Raw genomic sequence first — 15,288 nt, 5'->3', positions numbered from 1 at the left:
CTCGGAGGTGGAAATTATGCATAAAAGTGATTATAAGGTCAAAATATTCACTTGCCTAATAATTATGTACATAATGTATGTACAAGGTTAATTTTATCCAAATGCAAATTATGCTTTAAATTTTTCAGTGCATCACTTTAGATCAAGAGAGTTATGTGTATCACAGCAAGGTATTATTCAAGCAACATCAAAAGGAATGCATGTGTTGTGCTATTGCTGCTGTCATATCTATAATGAGAAAAACAATTAATGCCTCAGTTACCTAGTTTGCATTTATAAAAATAGTTGATACATGTAAAGGCTTTATCAGTCAATGTCATGAAATTAATTATTCCTATAAGGCAAATATAGCTGTGAAGACATATTGCTAACACGCTAATTTATTTTTTAAGAAACTAGATGGCAAACATTGAGCTTAAAAAACCATATTGATTTTTGTTTCTTATTACGATTTATATGTGCTACACTACCAGAGATTTTGGCAGTTTAAGGGGCAGGGATGGAATCAGGAAGAAGGTTGAAGCCCAGGTCCTTGAAGTTGGTATTTCCTCAGCAGTGAGAGCCTCTAAAAGCCCTCTTGCTAAGATCTCACTGGACAAGCAGATTCAACTTTCAGAAGTGTGACACAGATACATCACGACCTGTACCATATAAGGTTTTAAAGGTAACAAGCTATGCTCTGAATTGCACCTGGAAGTTAAACGGTGCCAACTCTTTAGTACTAACTGCTACTTAACTACTACTAGAAGTTCTTAACTACTAGTATTAACTGAATAAAGTGACCACTAGGAAAAATATGAATAAATTAGATGAACATACCATTCTCTGGAATTGGTTCCATGTCCCATGGGCTAAGTCGTTCAGTTTCACCATTGTCCCATCTATTTAACAAATTAGAAAAAACAGTGAAGATATTTCTATGTAGAAAATATCACATTCTAGATGTAAAATTGCACTTTTGTTACCCATTTTATATATATATACTAAGCAGGATATTTTCTTGTGGGAACAGAATTCTAGAAAGGAGTTAGATATTTCTATTAAAATGAGCATACATCACACACCTCTCCCATATTCATCAGAGGAGCCCTGGTGATACAGTGGTTAGAATCCAGCATTACAGGCTGACTCTGGCCACAATCTGGAGTTCGATCCTTAGGGTTGACTCAGATTTCCATCCTTTCGAGCTCGGTAAAATGAAAACCGACTGTTGGGGGCAATAGGCTGACTCTATAGAGGTTTATAAACCATTTAGAGAGGCGGTAAAATGAAGTGGTATATAAGTCTAAGTGCTATTGCTATAGTCCTATTGCTATCAGTGGTCCCCAACTCCAATGTGCAGGACTTCAATGGTTTGGGTCTAGCAAAGATTGCATTTTTTCCACATTCTGGAAACCTAAGAAAGAGTTTCTTGACAACTATAATGGCAATTAGGATCTCTTTAGAGCTACAATGGTCTAATTACTATCTCATTACATCTTCTGATGTGTAGTAGTCACATCACTGTCACATCACAGTAGTCACTTTATTAGAAGAAACTATGAAGCTTACTTTCTAGTAAATGTTTAGGATCAAAGCCCAGGTTACAAATGTCTGCATAATCCATCCACCGAAAATAGACCTCCTAGGTTTATCTTATCTGGCCATCTTTTTTTCTCTTTCTTTCTAAACATATTCACAACTTTCTAAAATTTGTTTTGCTTTATGAATGGTCATGCTGGTTTGTTTGTTTGTTTTGTCTTCCATTCAATAAGACAAAAATTAAAAAAACTCCGAGATAGCCAATTTGGTGTAGTTTTACGAGGCTAGAATCTAGAAGACTGTGAATTCTAGTCCTGCCTTAGACACAAGTCAGCTAAGTGATTTTGGCGTAGTCTCATCTTTAGAAAACAGGCAATGGCAAACCATAACGTGTCCACACCCCCAAATAGCAAAAAAAATTAAAAAAACCTGCAGAAACGTGTCCAAGCATACACCAAGAGTCAACTCTGATTCAAAGGAACCCCCAACCCATCCACCCACACCCAATTCTTCATTATAGGAACTGACATACTTTCATAAAATTATAATTTGCAGTTAAGAGACACAAAGTTTTTAAAGTTATTAATAAATGCGACCATCCTGAAGCAAACATGTACGTACTTAACAATATAACACTGAAAAAGGCTATCTGGATATTGTGGCTGATACGGCTCTTGGCTCAAAACAATTCCAAACCACCAGGCATCATCAATAATTGAACGAAATCGATCATCTGTAAAGAAAAAAAGTCCCACAAACATACTGTACTAAAAGTTACCCAATCTCTTCCATAAAAATTTCTATAGTCATTCTAGAACATCTAAAGCACTGTGCTAAGGAAGACCCCATATTTGGTCCTCAGATGCTTTTGGAATAGTTTCCATCATCCCTAATCAGCATAGCTAATGATCACTGTAGTTACAGTCTATACTCGTGATGGCAAACCTATGGCACGCCTGCCTGAAGTGGCACATGGAGCCATGTCGCCTGGCAAACACAGCGTTGCCTATTCCTCTTCTGGTTTTCTGGCGTGCATTATGATCAGCTGGCCATTTTACATGTGACAGTGCCGGAAACTAGAAGATTTTCTAGCTGGTCTTCCATTTTCCTGCGTGAGCATGCGCACTGGCCAGCTGATCGTGTGTGCATGCATGCCAGAAACCCAAAAGAGTAGCTGGCTGAAACTGGAAGTTCAGTAGCTGAAACCAGAAGTTCATTTTCGGGGGTGCGCATGCACCTGGGCAGCTCCTCTTCTGGGTTGTGGCCCAGGCACGCATGCTCCCTTTTTGGCACTCAGTGCCGAAAAGGTTCGCCATCACTGGTCTATACTGTACTTCAGAGTGATGTTTTAAATACAATTATAGCAACATAATTTACCTACTAAGCATTAAGCAAAATTGGATAGGTTTAAAGTTGTAAATTATTGGTACTACTATATACCTATGAGAAAGTGATAGCCTGAGAAACTATCTTCTATTTACAGAAAATAATGGTTAGGTTCAAGCATTCAGATTTCCTGCATTTTATAAAGTGGGGTACATCTTCAAAAACAAAGTATAGTTGTTTGATTTGGTTAACAATTCACTTTTAATACCCACACTACCTCTGTCTGGTTATCAGAAATGTTAGGCAGAATAGACTGAAACTTTCAGTTTAATATTTAAAATTAATATTCAATGAAGCTATAAATAACTAAATAAGATTTTCAAGATAATTAGTTCCATAGCAAGACAAAACCTAACTTACAAGGTTGCCAGTTCCTTTTCCATGCTTCATCAAAAAACTGACGCAACACCAGGAAGTCAATAACATCTGGCATATCATGGTATCTAGAAAGATTAAACTTTAGTCAAATGCGCAATGACTAGAACTATGGAAACAATCTTAAAAATAATGTAAGGAAAAAGATACATACTTCAGAGAAAATGATTTGTCTTGAAGCTGCCCTGTAACATTATCCATGAGAGTAAGTTTAAGACAGCATAGTGTAGGAGGTCCAACTTCATAACGTATCCCAACAATTTTTACCAATTCTTGATCCTAACAAATGCACAAATATTTTTGTTAGTATTAATACAACAATTAGCTAAATTATTTATAGTTCTTTATCTGATAGATAGCCTATGGCATTCCAGATCACACCTCTCAGTGTGCCTGGGGAGAAAATGCTGAAGAATGCTAATGTCGCAATATTTGAATGCCATATGTTCTATGTCAAAGCATGTAAATGATTTTTACTATATTAGGACCCTGTGCAAAGAATGAATTATGTCTCAATATACGTTAATGGGACAGGTTGTTTCTCTTTAAGTCTTCAATTTTGAATGACTCTGGAGTCTTACATATAAAGTACATATTGGAGTTGGGCAAGTACTATATATTCCAGCCAGATCCCCAGCTTGGAAAGCAGCCCAAACTGCCTCGTGTTTTCTATTATATTCAGGAGCTTTATTCAGGAAAGCTAGAACTTCCAGCAGGGGAAATGTGGAAATGGAAATATAATTTATTTATTTATTTTTTAAAGAAAATAAAATAATGAATGTGGAGCTGTTAGAATCTGGGGTAAAATCTGACATACATTTGCACATAAGTATACTGTTTTTTCACTGTAGCAACCACTTGTTACAATCACCACTGTACAATCCTAGCTACTTTTTGCCAAGGTAATTTGAGAGTTTTTACCAAGTTTTTTAACATTAGCCAATTATTTTAGTCTATTTGTATGAATTTGTTTTGTTGCATTTTTCTCAGAACCTACAAACTGGGGTAGTTATCAAAATTTCAGAAATATAATTAATTCTCCCAGGTACAGTCTCATAGTGACATTATCTTTCATACTAACATATACATGCTCACTTCTATCATTATGACAAATGTGGAACTCAGAGTGGGAAGTAGATGCTGGGTTCTAAGACCCGCCCCTCCCATCTATTATAGTTTAAGAAAGAAATAGTAATATTGGTTTATAAGAGGGATAAATGAAAAAATTAAAAGTAGACTAAAATATGATGTTCTTTAAACAAAGTAAAAAAAACCTGACATGCAATGTGAAAACCATTTGAAGAAAACATCTTGTTGAAAAAAGCTAATTTATTGCTTTTTAAATCATACTTGAGATATCTACAAACCATGGAGTGAGAGTAAAACTGGTATGGATCAACTTTTGGTGATTCCGTGGATAAATGAAAACCATGCCAACATCTTGGTAACAATAACTCATAACTCTTCCAAAAATATTTCAGTAATCACTTTGATCTCATCTATCCACTTTATTTGTTGTCTTTTGCTATTTTCTTTTTCCTCAATCTTGTCAAGCATAGTTATTGTTTTTCTAATCCATCTTCTACTTTTATCACATGTGCAGAGCACAACTGCTTGGTGACTACAACCTCAACAGAAGTTAGCTTTTATTTGGTCCAGGACTCATTAACTTTTTTTTTTTCTCAATCTATGGTACTCTTCAGAACTCTTTTCAGTTCTGTAATTCAAATGTTTCACTTGCTCTTTCTTGATATCCAGCTTTCATAACAAGCTATTACCAATGAAAAGACAACTATTTAACTATTCTGATCTTTATTGTCACAGAATTGTCTTTTTATGCATCTAATCTGGAAGGCTTCTATCTGGAAGGCTAGCGAGGAAAGGAAAACCAGGAGGATTTATTCTTCCTAGTGATACCCTTCCCTCTCCCAGCGTTACACTGCTAGTGTTGGGGGAGGGAAGGCTAGTGACTAACAAGGAAAGGAAAACCAAGACCTTTGCCAGTACATCAGAAAGACAGCTGCTTGTGGAATTTTGCCACGTGGTCCAGCAATAGAATGGCCTCGCCTCCTTCCATACCCCAAACTTCTGAGCTCTCGAGGTAAGTAAGTGATCGATGACGGGAGAGTAGAGGGAAGCATGTGGAATCTGGTGAGCTGGCCAAGCAGGCTCACTGCGTGTGGAAACCCAATGAGGCGGGGGAGAACAGGTGGGGGGCATAATGAGGATCGTTGCAGCATCCACAGAGGAGCTGCAACAGATATAACTTTGGGATTGAGTCTTAGCTATCTTTGAGAGGTTTGTTGTAATTTTAAACCATCATTAAGTGACCTGTCATAAGGATTACCTGTAATTTTCACAAAGCATAATTATTAGATTTTACTATTTTCTGTCTAGTTTATTCTATTTGGATCATATATCTTTATTTTTTAACTTGTATTCCCTTGCTTAGTTCTTCTTCTATACTTCTATTAAAGAAATATGCTTTTTAAAAAAGAAGCAGCATTTAATAGAAACAACCAGTACTAAGCTAGTCTTACCCTAAGCACCATTTTTCTCCAAGGTTCTTTCTGCGGATTCAACTCATAAATATTATTCTTTCTTACTGCTTCAATATAAGCTTCGTGGCCTTGTCGAAAATATATCACCTAATGTAAAGAAAAATGAAAATTGAAGAATGAAAAACAGCCATACATATAGTTTAACTGAAACATTAGGACAAATTGTGAATAACACAATCCTAACCCTTTTTATCTGATGTGAGATGGCATCCTGCAATAAATAATTTTCCCATTATTGTCCAGGGAGAGGAGTTATATGACCTTTGTCTGTAGTTTGAATTTAAACCAGAGAAATCCATTACAACAAAGAAAAATACAGAGAGGAATCTCTATCACAAACCCAAGTGGATGATTTTTTTAAGGTTCTTGGTAATCACTAATTAGCAGTGGGATTGGGATTATTGTATCACAACAAAGGATAATAAATTTTCATAATAAATTTAAATGTTTCTCAGTTTGATGTGAATGGAATATATACAAACCCCTTCTATGGGGAACGTAGCTGACTCTACTGAGAAAGATCATGCTATAGCTTTTTTCTCCAAAATGCTACTTTTGCAATGGAAATGAAATGCAATGTAGCATTTAGTCAAAATATTTAGTACAGTATAATCCATGTAGCAATCTTACATCAGAAAGCAGAGAAGATGCATGCCACCATTATAGAATGAATTGTCACAGGAACTCGGGATATCTACCATCATGATTACTTCTCATTTGCTGTGAAGGCACCCATAACCTATCTGCATCCTATCTAAGTCTTTGGCTTCTCATTCCTTCCACGGCAAAACTTTAACCAATACAATTATGGAGTAGTCCATAAATCAAAATGAGAAAAGCAGAAACATAAATTAATTCCTTAAAAAACTGTGCAATCACTGCTTAAGCCTTGTAATACAATTTTCTTTCCCAAATATTCCCAGGGTGGGAGTGGATCTTACATACAAACAGGAGGTAATTTTCAAACCAAGTTTTCAATGTTTCTTTCTCAGTTTAATATTAATAAAACACTCAATAGATTATGCTAATTATAGGTTGCCTTAGAAATTTCAGTAATTCATTTCATTTGAGATCTAAGAACCTCACCCCCACCCCGTCATTTTTGAGCCAAATCTAATGAAAGGCTACATGTGATAGAGCTCAACTGCCAAATGCAGCCTTATAAGAAGCACATCCACCATCTTAAAATGTTTGATAAAGTGGAAGACGACAAAATGGCTAACATTTACATTTTTAAAAAACATTTGCAGTTTTCTTTTCACACCATACACATTTTGTGGACAGCATATTGACTTGGTCAGGGCTTTTTTAAACAATGCTAACAATAATAATACAAATAAATATGTGTAATCTAATCTTCCAATTTAACAATACTATTCTCTCTTCTTAATCCTTTATCATTTTCCCCATTAATTCAGTTAAACATAAATAACATTTCTTTGTACCATGTATTTGTTATCCCCTACTAAATTACTATTATTTAATATTTTAAGAATTACTCATTATTCCACCATAACTTCAATATTCCAAATGTGTAGGATTACTAATAACGCCAAATATTAATAATATTTAGTCAATCCTGGAAGTGTATCTCAAAATCCCCACAATTTCTAATCCTTAATATTTTAAATTCACAATATACTATTAATGTTTAATTAATCATTAATAGCTAATTAACACTATTAATGTTAATAATACAATTAAATTACCTAATCCTAAATTTCCATCTACTAATCTTAATTTATTTTTAGTTATAATAAATTGTATTATCTATTAATATATATACTACTATTTTCCCTATTTGTATTTTCCCATTTTATTAATATATTTTCTCATTACCCATCATAACCTTTTTAAAATTCCATCATTTATTGACTTTTTAATCACTCTTTTATTTCTCTCTTGGAATCTTGTAGCTCTTTTAAATATTTTTGATATTTTAAATATTTTAAATATTCCCTTCTGGATGCCCTTTGTCTTTTTCTACTGTATTATTTGAACACCCATCAACAAGACTTCCTTTTTTAATAAAAGAATTTTTTCTTTTTTCCCCTCTAAATCTTTTTTTTTTTGAAGAGATTTTTCTCTTTTCCCTCTGTTCTATTATAAGCTTTTGAGTTATCTAATTGATTCCTACTTATTAATCCTTTCTCTTTATTTTTAGCTTTTTGCATCTCATTTTGATTTTTCCTTTCCACTGCTTCTTCTAATTTCTCATCTATTTCTTGAATATCGTGTTCCTCTTTTTCCCCCAATTGTTGAGTGACTTCTACATTCATTTGTTTCTTTAAACAATCACATCTCCTTATTGTTCTTTATAGATTCACGCACCTTTTAACATCCAAGAATATTTCTTCATATGCCTCAATTATCCCCTGTAAATCTATTTTATAACAATTTAATAAAAATTACTCAATATATTTCTATAGTTCCAACGTCTCAATATTTAAAAACTCCTGCTTAATAAAATTTCATCAATCCCATAATTATACCTCCAAAACCCTTAAATTTATGATCTTTAAAATTCTTTAGTAATTTACAGCCTTGTAGTTTCCAATTATATATCTTCCTGATTGTCCAAATTTTAATCTTATTAAATTTTCCTTTTCTCTTTTCTTCTATCACCTTTCTTCTTTTGTCTCGTAGAATGTTCTGTTGAATAACATTACTAGTCAAAATCCAAATTAATCCAGCAGATTCCTCCAATCTTTCAGATCCATAATCCAATAGCCAATTTTAATAAAGTTTAGTTATTTGCAAGTTAGTTCCTTTTAAAAATCTTCAGAAGGGAAAAAAAACCTCATTAAATATTCTCAAATTATCCAAGTCATCTTCTAACATAAAGTCAAAGTCAGGCCGTCTTCCAGATGTGTATTCGACTTTGTGTGTATTGAGTTGACTTTTGCTGAGTATACTGCGGCTATAGTGCTATAGTACTTCTCTTCTTCCAGTAGATGGCTCTCTTATTCCCAAATCCAACGTTAAACAGTCTGTCAAAAACAGCTGATTATCCAATAAATCCAGGTGGTTTAAAAATACAAATAAGCAAGACAATTTCTCTCGAAAATCACCTTTCAAAATTGTTTTAAGCTTGGGCTTTTTTCGCCTCTTGATTATCAGTGGGTTTTTTTTTCTCTGTGTACTAGTTGCTGTTCTCTTGGGCTTGGAAATTAAATCTTTTAAAATTCTTGTACTTAAATCAGATCTTTAGAGTGAAAGTTGGTAATTATCTCACCCAGTTTCAATGCTCTGTCCACAAACCACTCCAGCACAAATCTTGTGGTCCCGGATGCCCCAGCTTATGACTGCCAAAAATGGCCACCGTCTCTGCTGTCGTTCAGAAGAGCTTGCTTCGGACCTAATGAGGAAATTGTGAGCTCCTCGTGGTCAGAGAAGTACCTCTCCTTCCTTCACCACCCCTGGTGAAGGCAGCTATGACCCTGTACAGTCTCCCAATAGCGGATACCGGCTGGATTTCACAAAACTAGGCGGAGTCCGCTATTTTCCAGCTGTTCTCGCAGTGATGTCAACCGGACGTCCGGCTAACATATACATTTTTTAAAATAGTCAAAAAAAAAAAATGCTGAAAATTGAAGTTCCTCTCATTATAATGAGAAACAAAGTCCACTGGTTTGGGACCTTCTAATGCTCATAAACCTAAAATATGCAGCCTATACTGTGTTTTTCTGAAAATAAGACAGGGTCTTATTTTCTTTTGAACCCTGAAATAAGGGCTTGGCCTTATTATCGGGGGGTCCGGCAGAGAGAGGTTCTCTCCATGTGCCATCAAGCCCTGTCCTTCCTGTGGGGGGAAAACGCGAGAGGCCCAAAGGCGCCAAGCCACATGAGCACTTGTTCCCTCCCCCGCTTGCACACCTCGCAGGCCTCATCACGTCGATGTGGGCGAAGACTGTGAGCACCCGGCTGGAAGCTGCTGGAAATGGAGAAGACGCTAGTCCTACTGCCAAGTCTTCCAGGAGCCGGGGCAAAGAGTCTTCCAGCAGCTGGGGCAGAGAGGTGGCGAAGGGCTCTCGCCACCTCTCTGGGTGAAGGGCGGAGAAGAAGCCGGTCAGGCCAGCTGCCTGCTGTTGAGTCTTCCAGGAGCCGGGACAGTCGCATGGAGCTGGAAACAAAGTGTATGCATCGGCAGCGGCCACTCTGGGAGTGCGCTTCCCACTCTATGGTTCCAACTCCATGCGGCTGCCCTGGCTCCCGGAAGACTCAACAGCAGGTGGCTGGCCCAACCAGCTTCTTCTCCACTTCCAGCGGCTTCCGGCCGGGGTTTGGAAACTGCAGAGGAAGCCATCCTCAATGCTGGGTGGGCACCACGTGGCAAGAAGTGCCAGGCGGCTGCTCTCTTGTGAGCGGGGCAGGAGTTTGCAAGTGAGGTGGATGGATGGGTGGATGAATGGATGGGACGCAGCCGAGCGCCAAGAACACTAGGGAGAGAGAGAATGACAGGCAGCTCCCAATCAGCTCAGCTGATCCGCAGGTCACGATTAAGGGGCCCAGCTACCATTAGCTGACTGGGGAAGGGAGTGTTGTGACTCCGACCCCCGAGCCCATCTTATCGGAGGAAGAAGGCTCCGAACATGAAGGAGAGGAGCCGGCCAGGCCTCCCTCTCCAGGCCCCTCCTCTCTGGCAGTGCCTCAGGTGTCTGCCGAGGGAGAGGAGATTGACCAGGAGCCAGGTGTCTCCGATGACAGCGATGAGGGTGATAAGTCGTTCCTGGATCCACGTCAACGAAGGCGAGATAAACGTTTGCAGCAGATGAGGAGGCATGCCAGGGATTAAGCTGAGTCACTGGACCACACCCCACAGGCTATATAAGAGAGTGTAGTGGCCATTTAGACTCTGTGACAGACAAAGCTAATTTCTGGCTAGTCACTTTGTACAACGCCTAAATCTGCTGAAGGTTTCATGTTTGAGCTGGACTGTTTTGAAAACTGTGTGTATTCGTTGGTGTTATCTGGTGGAGGAACACTCCCTCTTCTTGTAGTAAAGCACTTGGCAGACGGTTATCGTATTGCTGCCCAGTTCCTGATAACGAACCTTGTGTGTGCCGAGTACTTCTTTAACCCCCGGCTGGCTGTTTGTGTGTGTGTGTGGGGACGGGGGCAGAACAGGGAAGGGCTGCCTCCAGGGCTGGCCATGCCCATCCTTCACTAGGGTTTATTTTCGAGGGAGGGTGTATATTTACGCCCATCCCAAAAATTAGGCTTGGCCTTATTTTCAGGACATGTCTTATTTTCTGAGAAACACGGTAGAAGCATGCTTGAGCTTTTAGAGTTCAGAGAGGCTGGATGAAAAGAAACAAAAAGTTACTCATGTTAGAGTTCCAAGTAACACCCCCAATGAAAGAAGACTCTGAGGCTTGCATTTCCTCAAAGTTTCATTTTATTAGAGGTATCATACTAGCTGATCTGGGAAAACCCGAATCAGAAAGTTTCCAGGTTTTCCCCACCAAAAAGAAAGTTCAAGTCCCTGCCCAGCACCCACATGCCCACCACATGATCCAGTCAGACACCAATCAAAACTGGAGATGCCTCCCAGTCACCTCATCACAACTGCAGGGCAAGATGGCCTTGACTCTCAAAAGAAAAATGTTATTATTATCTATCACCCACACTCTATACAATCCCCACTCCCATTTTCCCACAATAGAAAATGTGGTAGGCCTGAAGGCCCAAATGTAAAAGATGGCTTCCAGGTCTGACAACTCATTTTGCAAATAGTCCGATAATGTCAAATATAAATGTTAGTAATATATATCCAATCTATGCCATGTTCTTGCCAGATAATGAGAAAATGTTAAGAATTAGAAAAAGAAAACTGCCATTCCCTATGTAATGGTGAATTTACTGCTAAATATAGAAAATCTTAAAAGAGATTTGATTAATATATAATTTATAAATTCAAATGATAGCATTTATAGGGAAATTGAAATCAGAGATTCTGGCTCCAAATACAAGAGTGATATAGATGATAGAAGGCTTCAAAAGGGATGCTCTTCTGAAAAAATTGCAGAAATGACAACGAAATGGAACTTTTTCCTATTGTTGTCAGGATTAAGGATAATTAATCCAACCACTTGCAAAAACAAGTGTGCTTGCTTTGAATATGAATCCCAAGCACATCTATCCTGTAGGAAGGACAGTATATGTTTTCCAACTTCGATGTAAGCTATGTATTCGGAACAACTGGGGAAAATAGTCTTCCAAATTGCTTCATAAAATCAATCTAAACATTGTTTCTAGGAAAAAAGGAAATGCTGAAAAGATAAAAATCTTCCTTGTGTTCAGATGTTAGGCAATTAGGAGTGACAGAATGGGTCTTGTGAGATTAAATGCAGCTGATTTGAAATTGTATTTTGCAGCTTTCACCTTACTGTTTAGTTTGGATGAAAAAGTTGGTGCTGCTGAGAAATAAAGAGTTGGAAGGACACCATCTTAAGATTTTGGGTGGGATAGATATTTGTAGTACAATGAAGTCAAAATTAATGTAGATTTTAAACATCATTATGTTAGATGTGTCATATTAAGAATATAAAATAGATACAATCACAGGTTGTACCTGAAAACACTTTTGTGGCTCTCAATATTTCATAGACAAATTGTAAACACAATGACTTAATTGATGATGAGATACTAGAACTTTGTCAAAAGGAATGTAAAATAAAATCAAGAGAATTGCTGTCAGCGGGATACAGTTGCCAATGGTTTTCTTATTTACAGTTATCAGCAAAATTTAAAGTAGACAAAAGAATTTATGGTTTTGAACACTGTTAAGACTGAGTTTGGGGAAGGCGGGGCTGATGCTGCAGTGATACGACGCATCTCCACGGGGCTTCGTGGAATTGTGCTGAATTTCACTTGCTAGGAAGTTCCAAGGGACCCAAGTCACCCTGGAGGGGTGATGAAGACAGAGAGGACATTCCATCGATCACAAGGAGACCACAAATTCCTTGTTTGATTCAGAGGATGCTCTCAATCCAGTGGGAAGAAAAAGATGGCCATTGCGTGCCTGACTGAAGCTGTGACAGCAGACTGATGAAGCATAAAAAACTGAGAAACAGTGTGGTCGATCTGGGTGAGATTTTTCCAACTTCTGTTGAGGAACTTGCCCCCTTAAAGCTAGCCTGAGTGAAAGTAGGACTCAAAGAGAAGGTGGGATTGTTTGTTTTCTACCCCTCCAAGAATAGCGGCGAGCAAGCTTGAGAGCTATCTATAGAACTGGAAATAGAGAAAAGAGAACTTTTCAGGAAAGAGAAAGAAAAGCTAGGAAAGTTGGACTGGTGATTTTAACTACAATAGTAAGTTGAAAACTTTTTGGAATATGAAATTCTGACCGCTGGGACTTTTAAAAAGCTTTGGATAAGATAATACAATACAAACTAACAAGAGAGGAAAAGGAGAAAAATAGAGGAACAACAACATCTACAGGTGGAGAAAAACACTGAGAAGTGAAAGTGAGTGAAAGAATGACCTTGAATGTCTGCTGAAGAATAGCTTGCTTGCTACAAATAACATCTGCACTGGCAAATTGTTTATACCGGACAGCTGAGACAGAGAGTGAAACACTGTAATTTTTTAAACAGTGTAGCTCTTTGAACTTATATGAAAGCTAAACAGACAAACTAAACAGAAGCTGGGAAATAGCAGGGAATTACATTTTTTCCCTCCTGAAATCTCCTTTTGGTGACTTATGAGCTTTTGTTTTTGAACTTGGGGGCTTGGTAGGCCTATGTGGATAACAAATTTATCAAGAGGAGAACAGTGTTTGAAGAACTTGGGGACTAACAAACAATCTTTTTTGGATTACTAAAGTGTGAAATTACTTGGAGACTGAGAAGAAGAGAGGAAAGAGAAAAGGGGATCTGGTGGTTCAAAATGGCTTCCTGCTCAAAAGACAGATCAAAAACAATATGAGAATGATCTTAAATACATTGGAATACCATGAAGCATACCCGGGAAAACAAATGGTGTTGATCTTCCTAGACACGCAGAAAGCATTTGATAATCTAAGCTGGCAATTTATGTTACCCTGTTTCCTCCAAAATAAGACATCCCCTTATAAGCCTAATTGGCGTTTTTAAGCGCATGGCAATAAGGCCAAGTGCTTATTTCAGGATTCAAAAAAATATAAGACAGGTTCTTATTTTCGGCGAAACACAGTATTACAACTAAAATATATGGACTTTGGTGAGAGATTTATATACATGATTAAGGCAATATAAATTTTCATTTAATTTTTGGGCGATACCACTGTTGAATTTTATTTCATTTTATTTGATAGTTATGGTTTCTTTCCACTCACTTATATGGTTGTTGTTACTGAAGACCACCAACTGATAGTTAAAATACATTCACTATATGTAGTATTATCAGAATTCTGCCACTTTTAGTTCATAAATAAAATGCCAGATTTGATCAAAATATGAAAGGATTTTTAGGTGTTAGTTAGAATTTATCGATTTGACATTTATATTCCGATTTGAGTGTTAATTTTTATTTCCAGTAGCTCATTATAACATTTAAAAAAGAATTGCATTACAAATTAAGCAAACCCAGCTTTGAATGTTTAAACTGAGTTGTAAATTTTGTGGTTTTAAAATATCATAAATTCTGTAAGGTAACAAGTATATGGTAATACAATATAGGTTCCCACCTATGGACAAACTAAAATTACAGAGCCAAGTTTAAATATTCTACTTTAAAAGAAACATATCATATAGTACAATTTCCTCACCTCATCTCCCATTTGTGGGACAAAAGGAGATCTTCGGAGTCTGATGTTTGTTATCCATTCAGGAGGTTGAAAATCAGATAATAATGTTTGGTCTGCTGACTGTTGAGAAGCATTTACTTGTGCATTATTATAAAAAAATTACTAAAAATAACATCATGACTGCATACAAGCCATTGAGCTACAGATTTATAACAAAAAACAGTTAATTTTTCCAGGATTACCATGATCAATTCAAAAACATTATGTTTGAACTAGACTATTTGAAGAAAACTACCGTATTTTTCGGAGGGTGAAAATTTAGATGCCTGTTATACACCGAATATAGCCCCGCCCACCCACTGGCCCCCATCCTTTGGCCTCTGCTTCCCAGCAGTTACCTCCTTGCAGCAAACAGCAAGCAAAAACAGCTCCTTACAGCTTCAGCACAGCCTAATTAGCACAAGTTGATTGGATCGGCCTCCCGACTCTCAGCTGATTTGCTCTCAGCTGTTTTGCACAGGGCTCTGCTGCTTGCTGCAAGGAGGTAAATTGCTGCAGCAGATTTTTTTTTTCCTTGTGCTAATCAAACTATGCTGAAAATGAAAGTAAAGCAGGCTGTTTGCTGTTTGCTGCAACGAGACAAAATTGCGCAGAGACAAAGGCAGTTTCTTTTTCTTCTTTTCCTCACCAAAAAAGGTAGGTGCGTCTTATAGTCAG

General features: G+C 37.4%; 1 protein-coding gene across 1 annotated transcript in view; it reads right to left on the bottom strand.

Annotated features, from left to right (window-relative positions):
* The window catches only part of BRWD1 (bromodomain and WD repeat domain containing 1), a 78,290-nt gene that overhangs the window by 25,302 nt on the left and 37,700 nt on the right, over positions 1-15,288 (bottom strand). The window contains exons 24-29 of the mRNA XM_070944304.1: positions 14,593-14,691; positions 5,823-5,930; positions 3,437-3,561; positions 3,268-3,350; positions 2,143-2,254; positions 820-881 (exon numbers count right to left, since the gene is read on the bottom strand). Of these exons, the coding sequence (XP_070800405.1) occupies positions 820-881; positions 2,143-2,254; positions 3,268-3,350; positions 3,437-3,561; positions 5,823-5,930; positions 14,593-14,691 (589 nt within the window). The remainder of the gene's footprint in view (positions 1-819; positions 882-2,142; positions 2,255-3,267; positions 3,351-3,436; positions 3,562-5,822; positions 5,931-14,592; positions 14,692-15,288) is intronic.

This window comes from Pituophis catenifer, unplaced genomic scaffold, assembly GCF_029215685.1.
Source record: "Pituophis catenifer annectens isolate HBS135680 unplaced genomic scaffold, rPitCat1.0.hap2 SCAF_4, whole genome shotgun sequence".
Taxonomy (NCBI): Eukaryota; Metazoa; Chordata; class Lepidosauria; order Squamata; family Colubridae; genus Pituophis; species Pituophis catenifer.
Note: the sequence above shows the minus strand (reverse complement) of the source record. Positions and strands in the feature narration are given on the sequence as shown.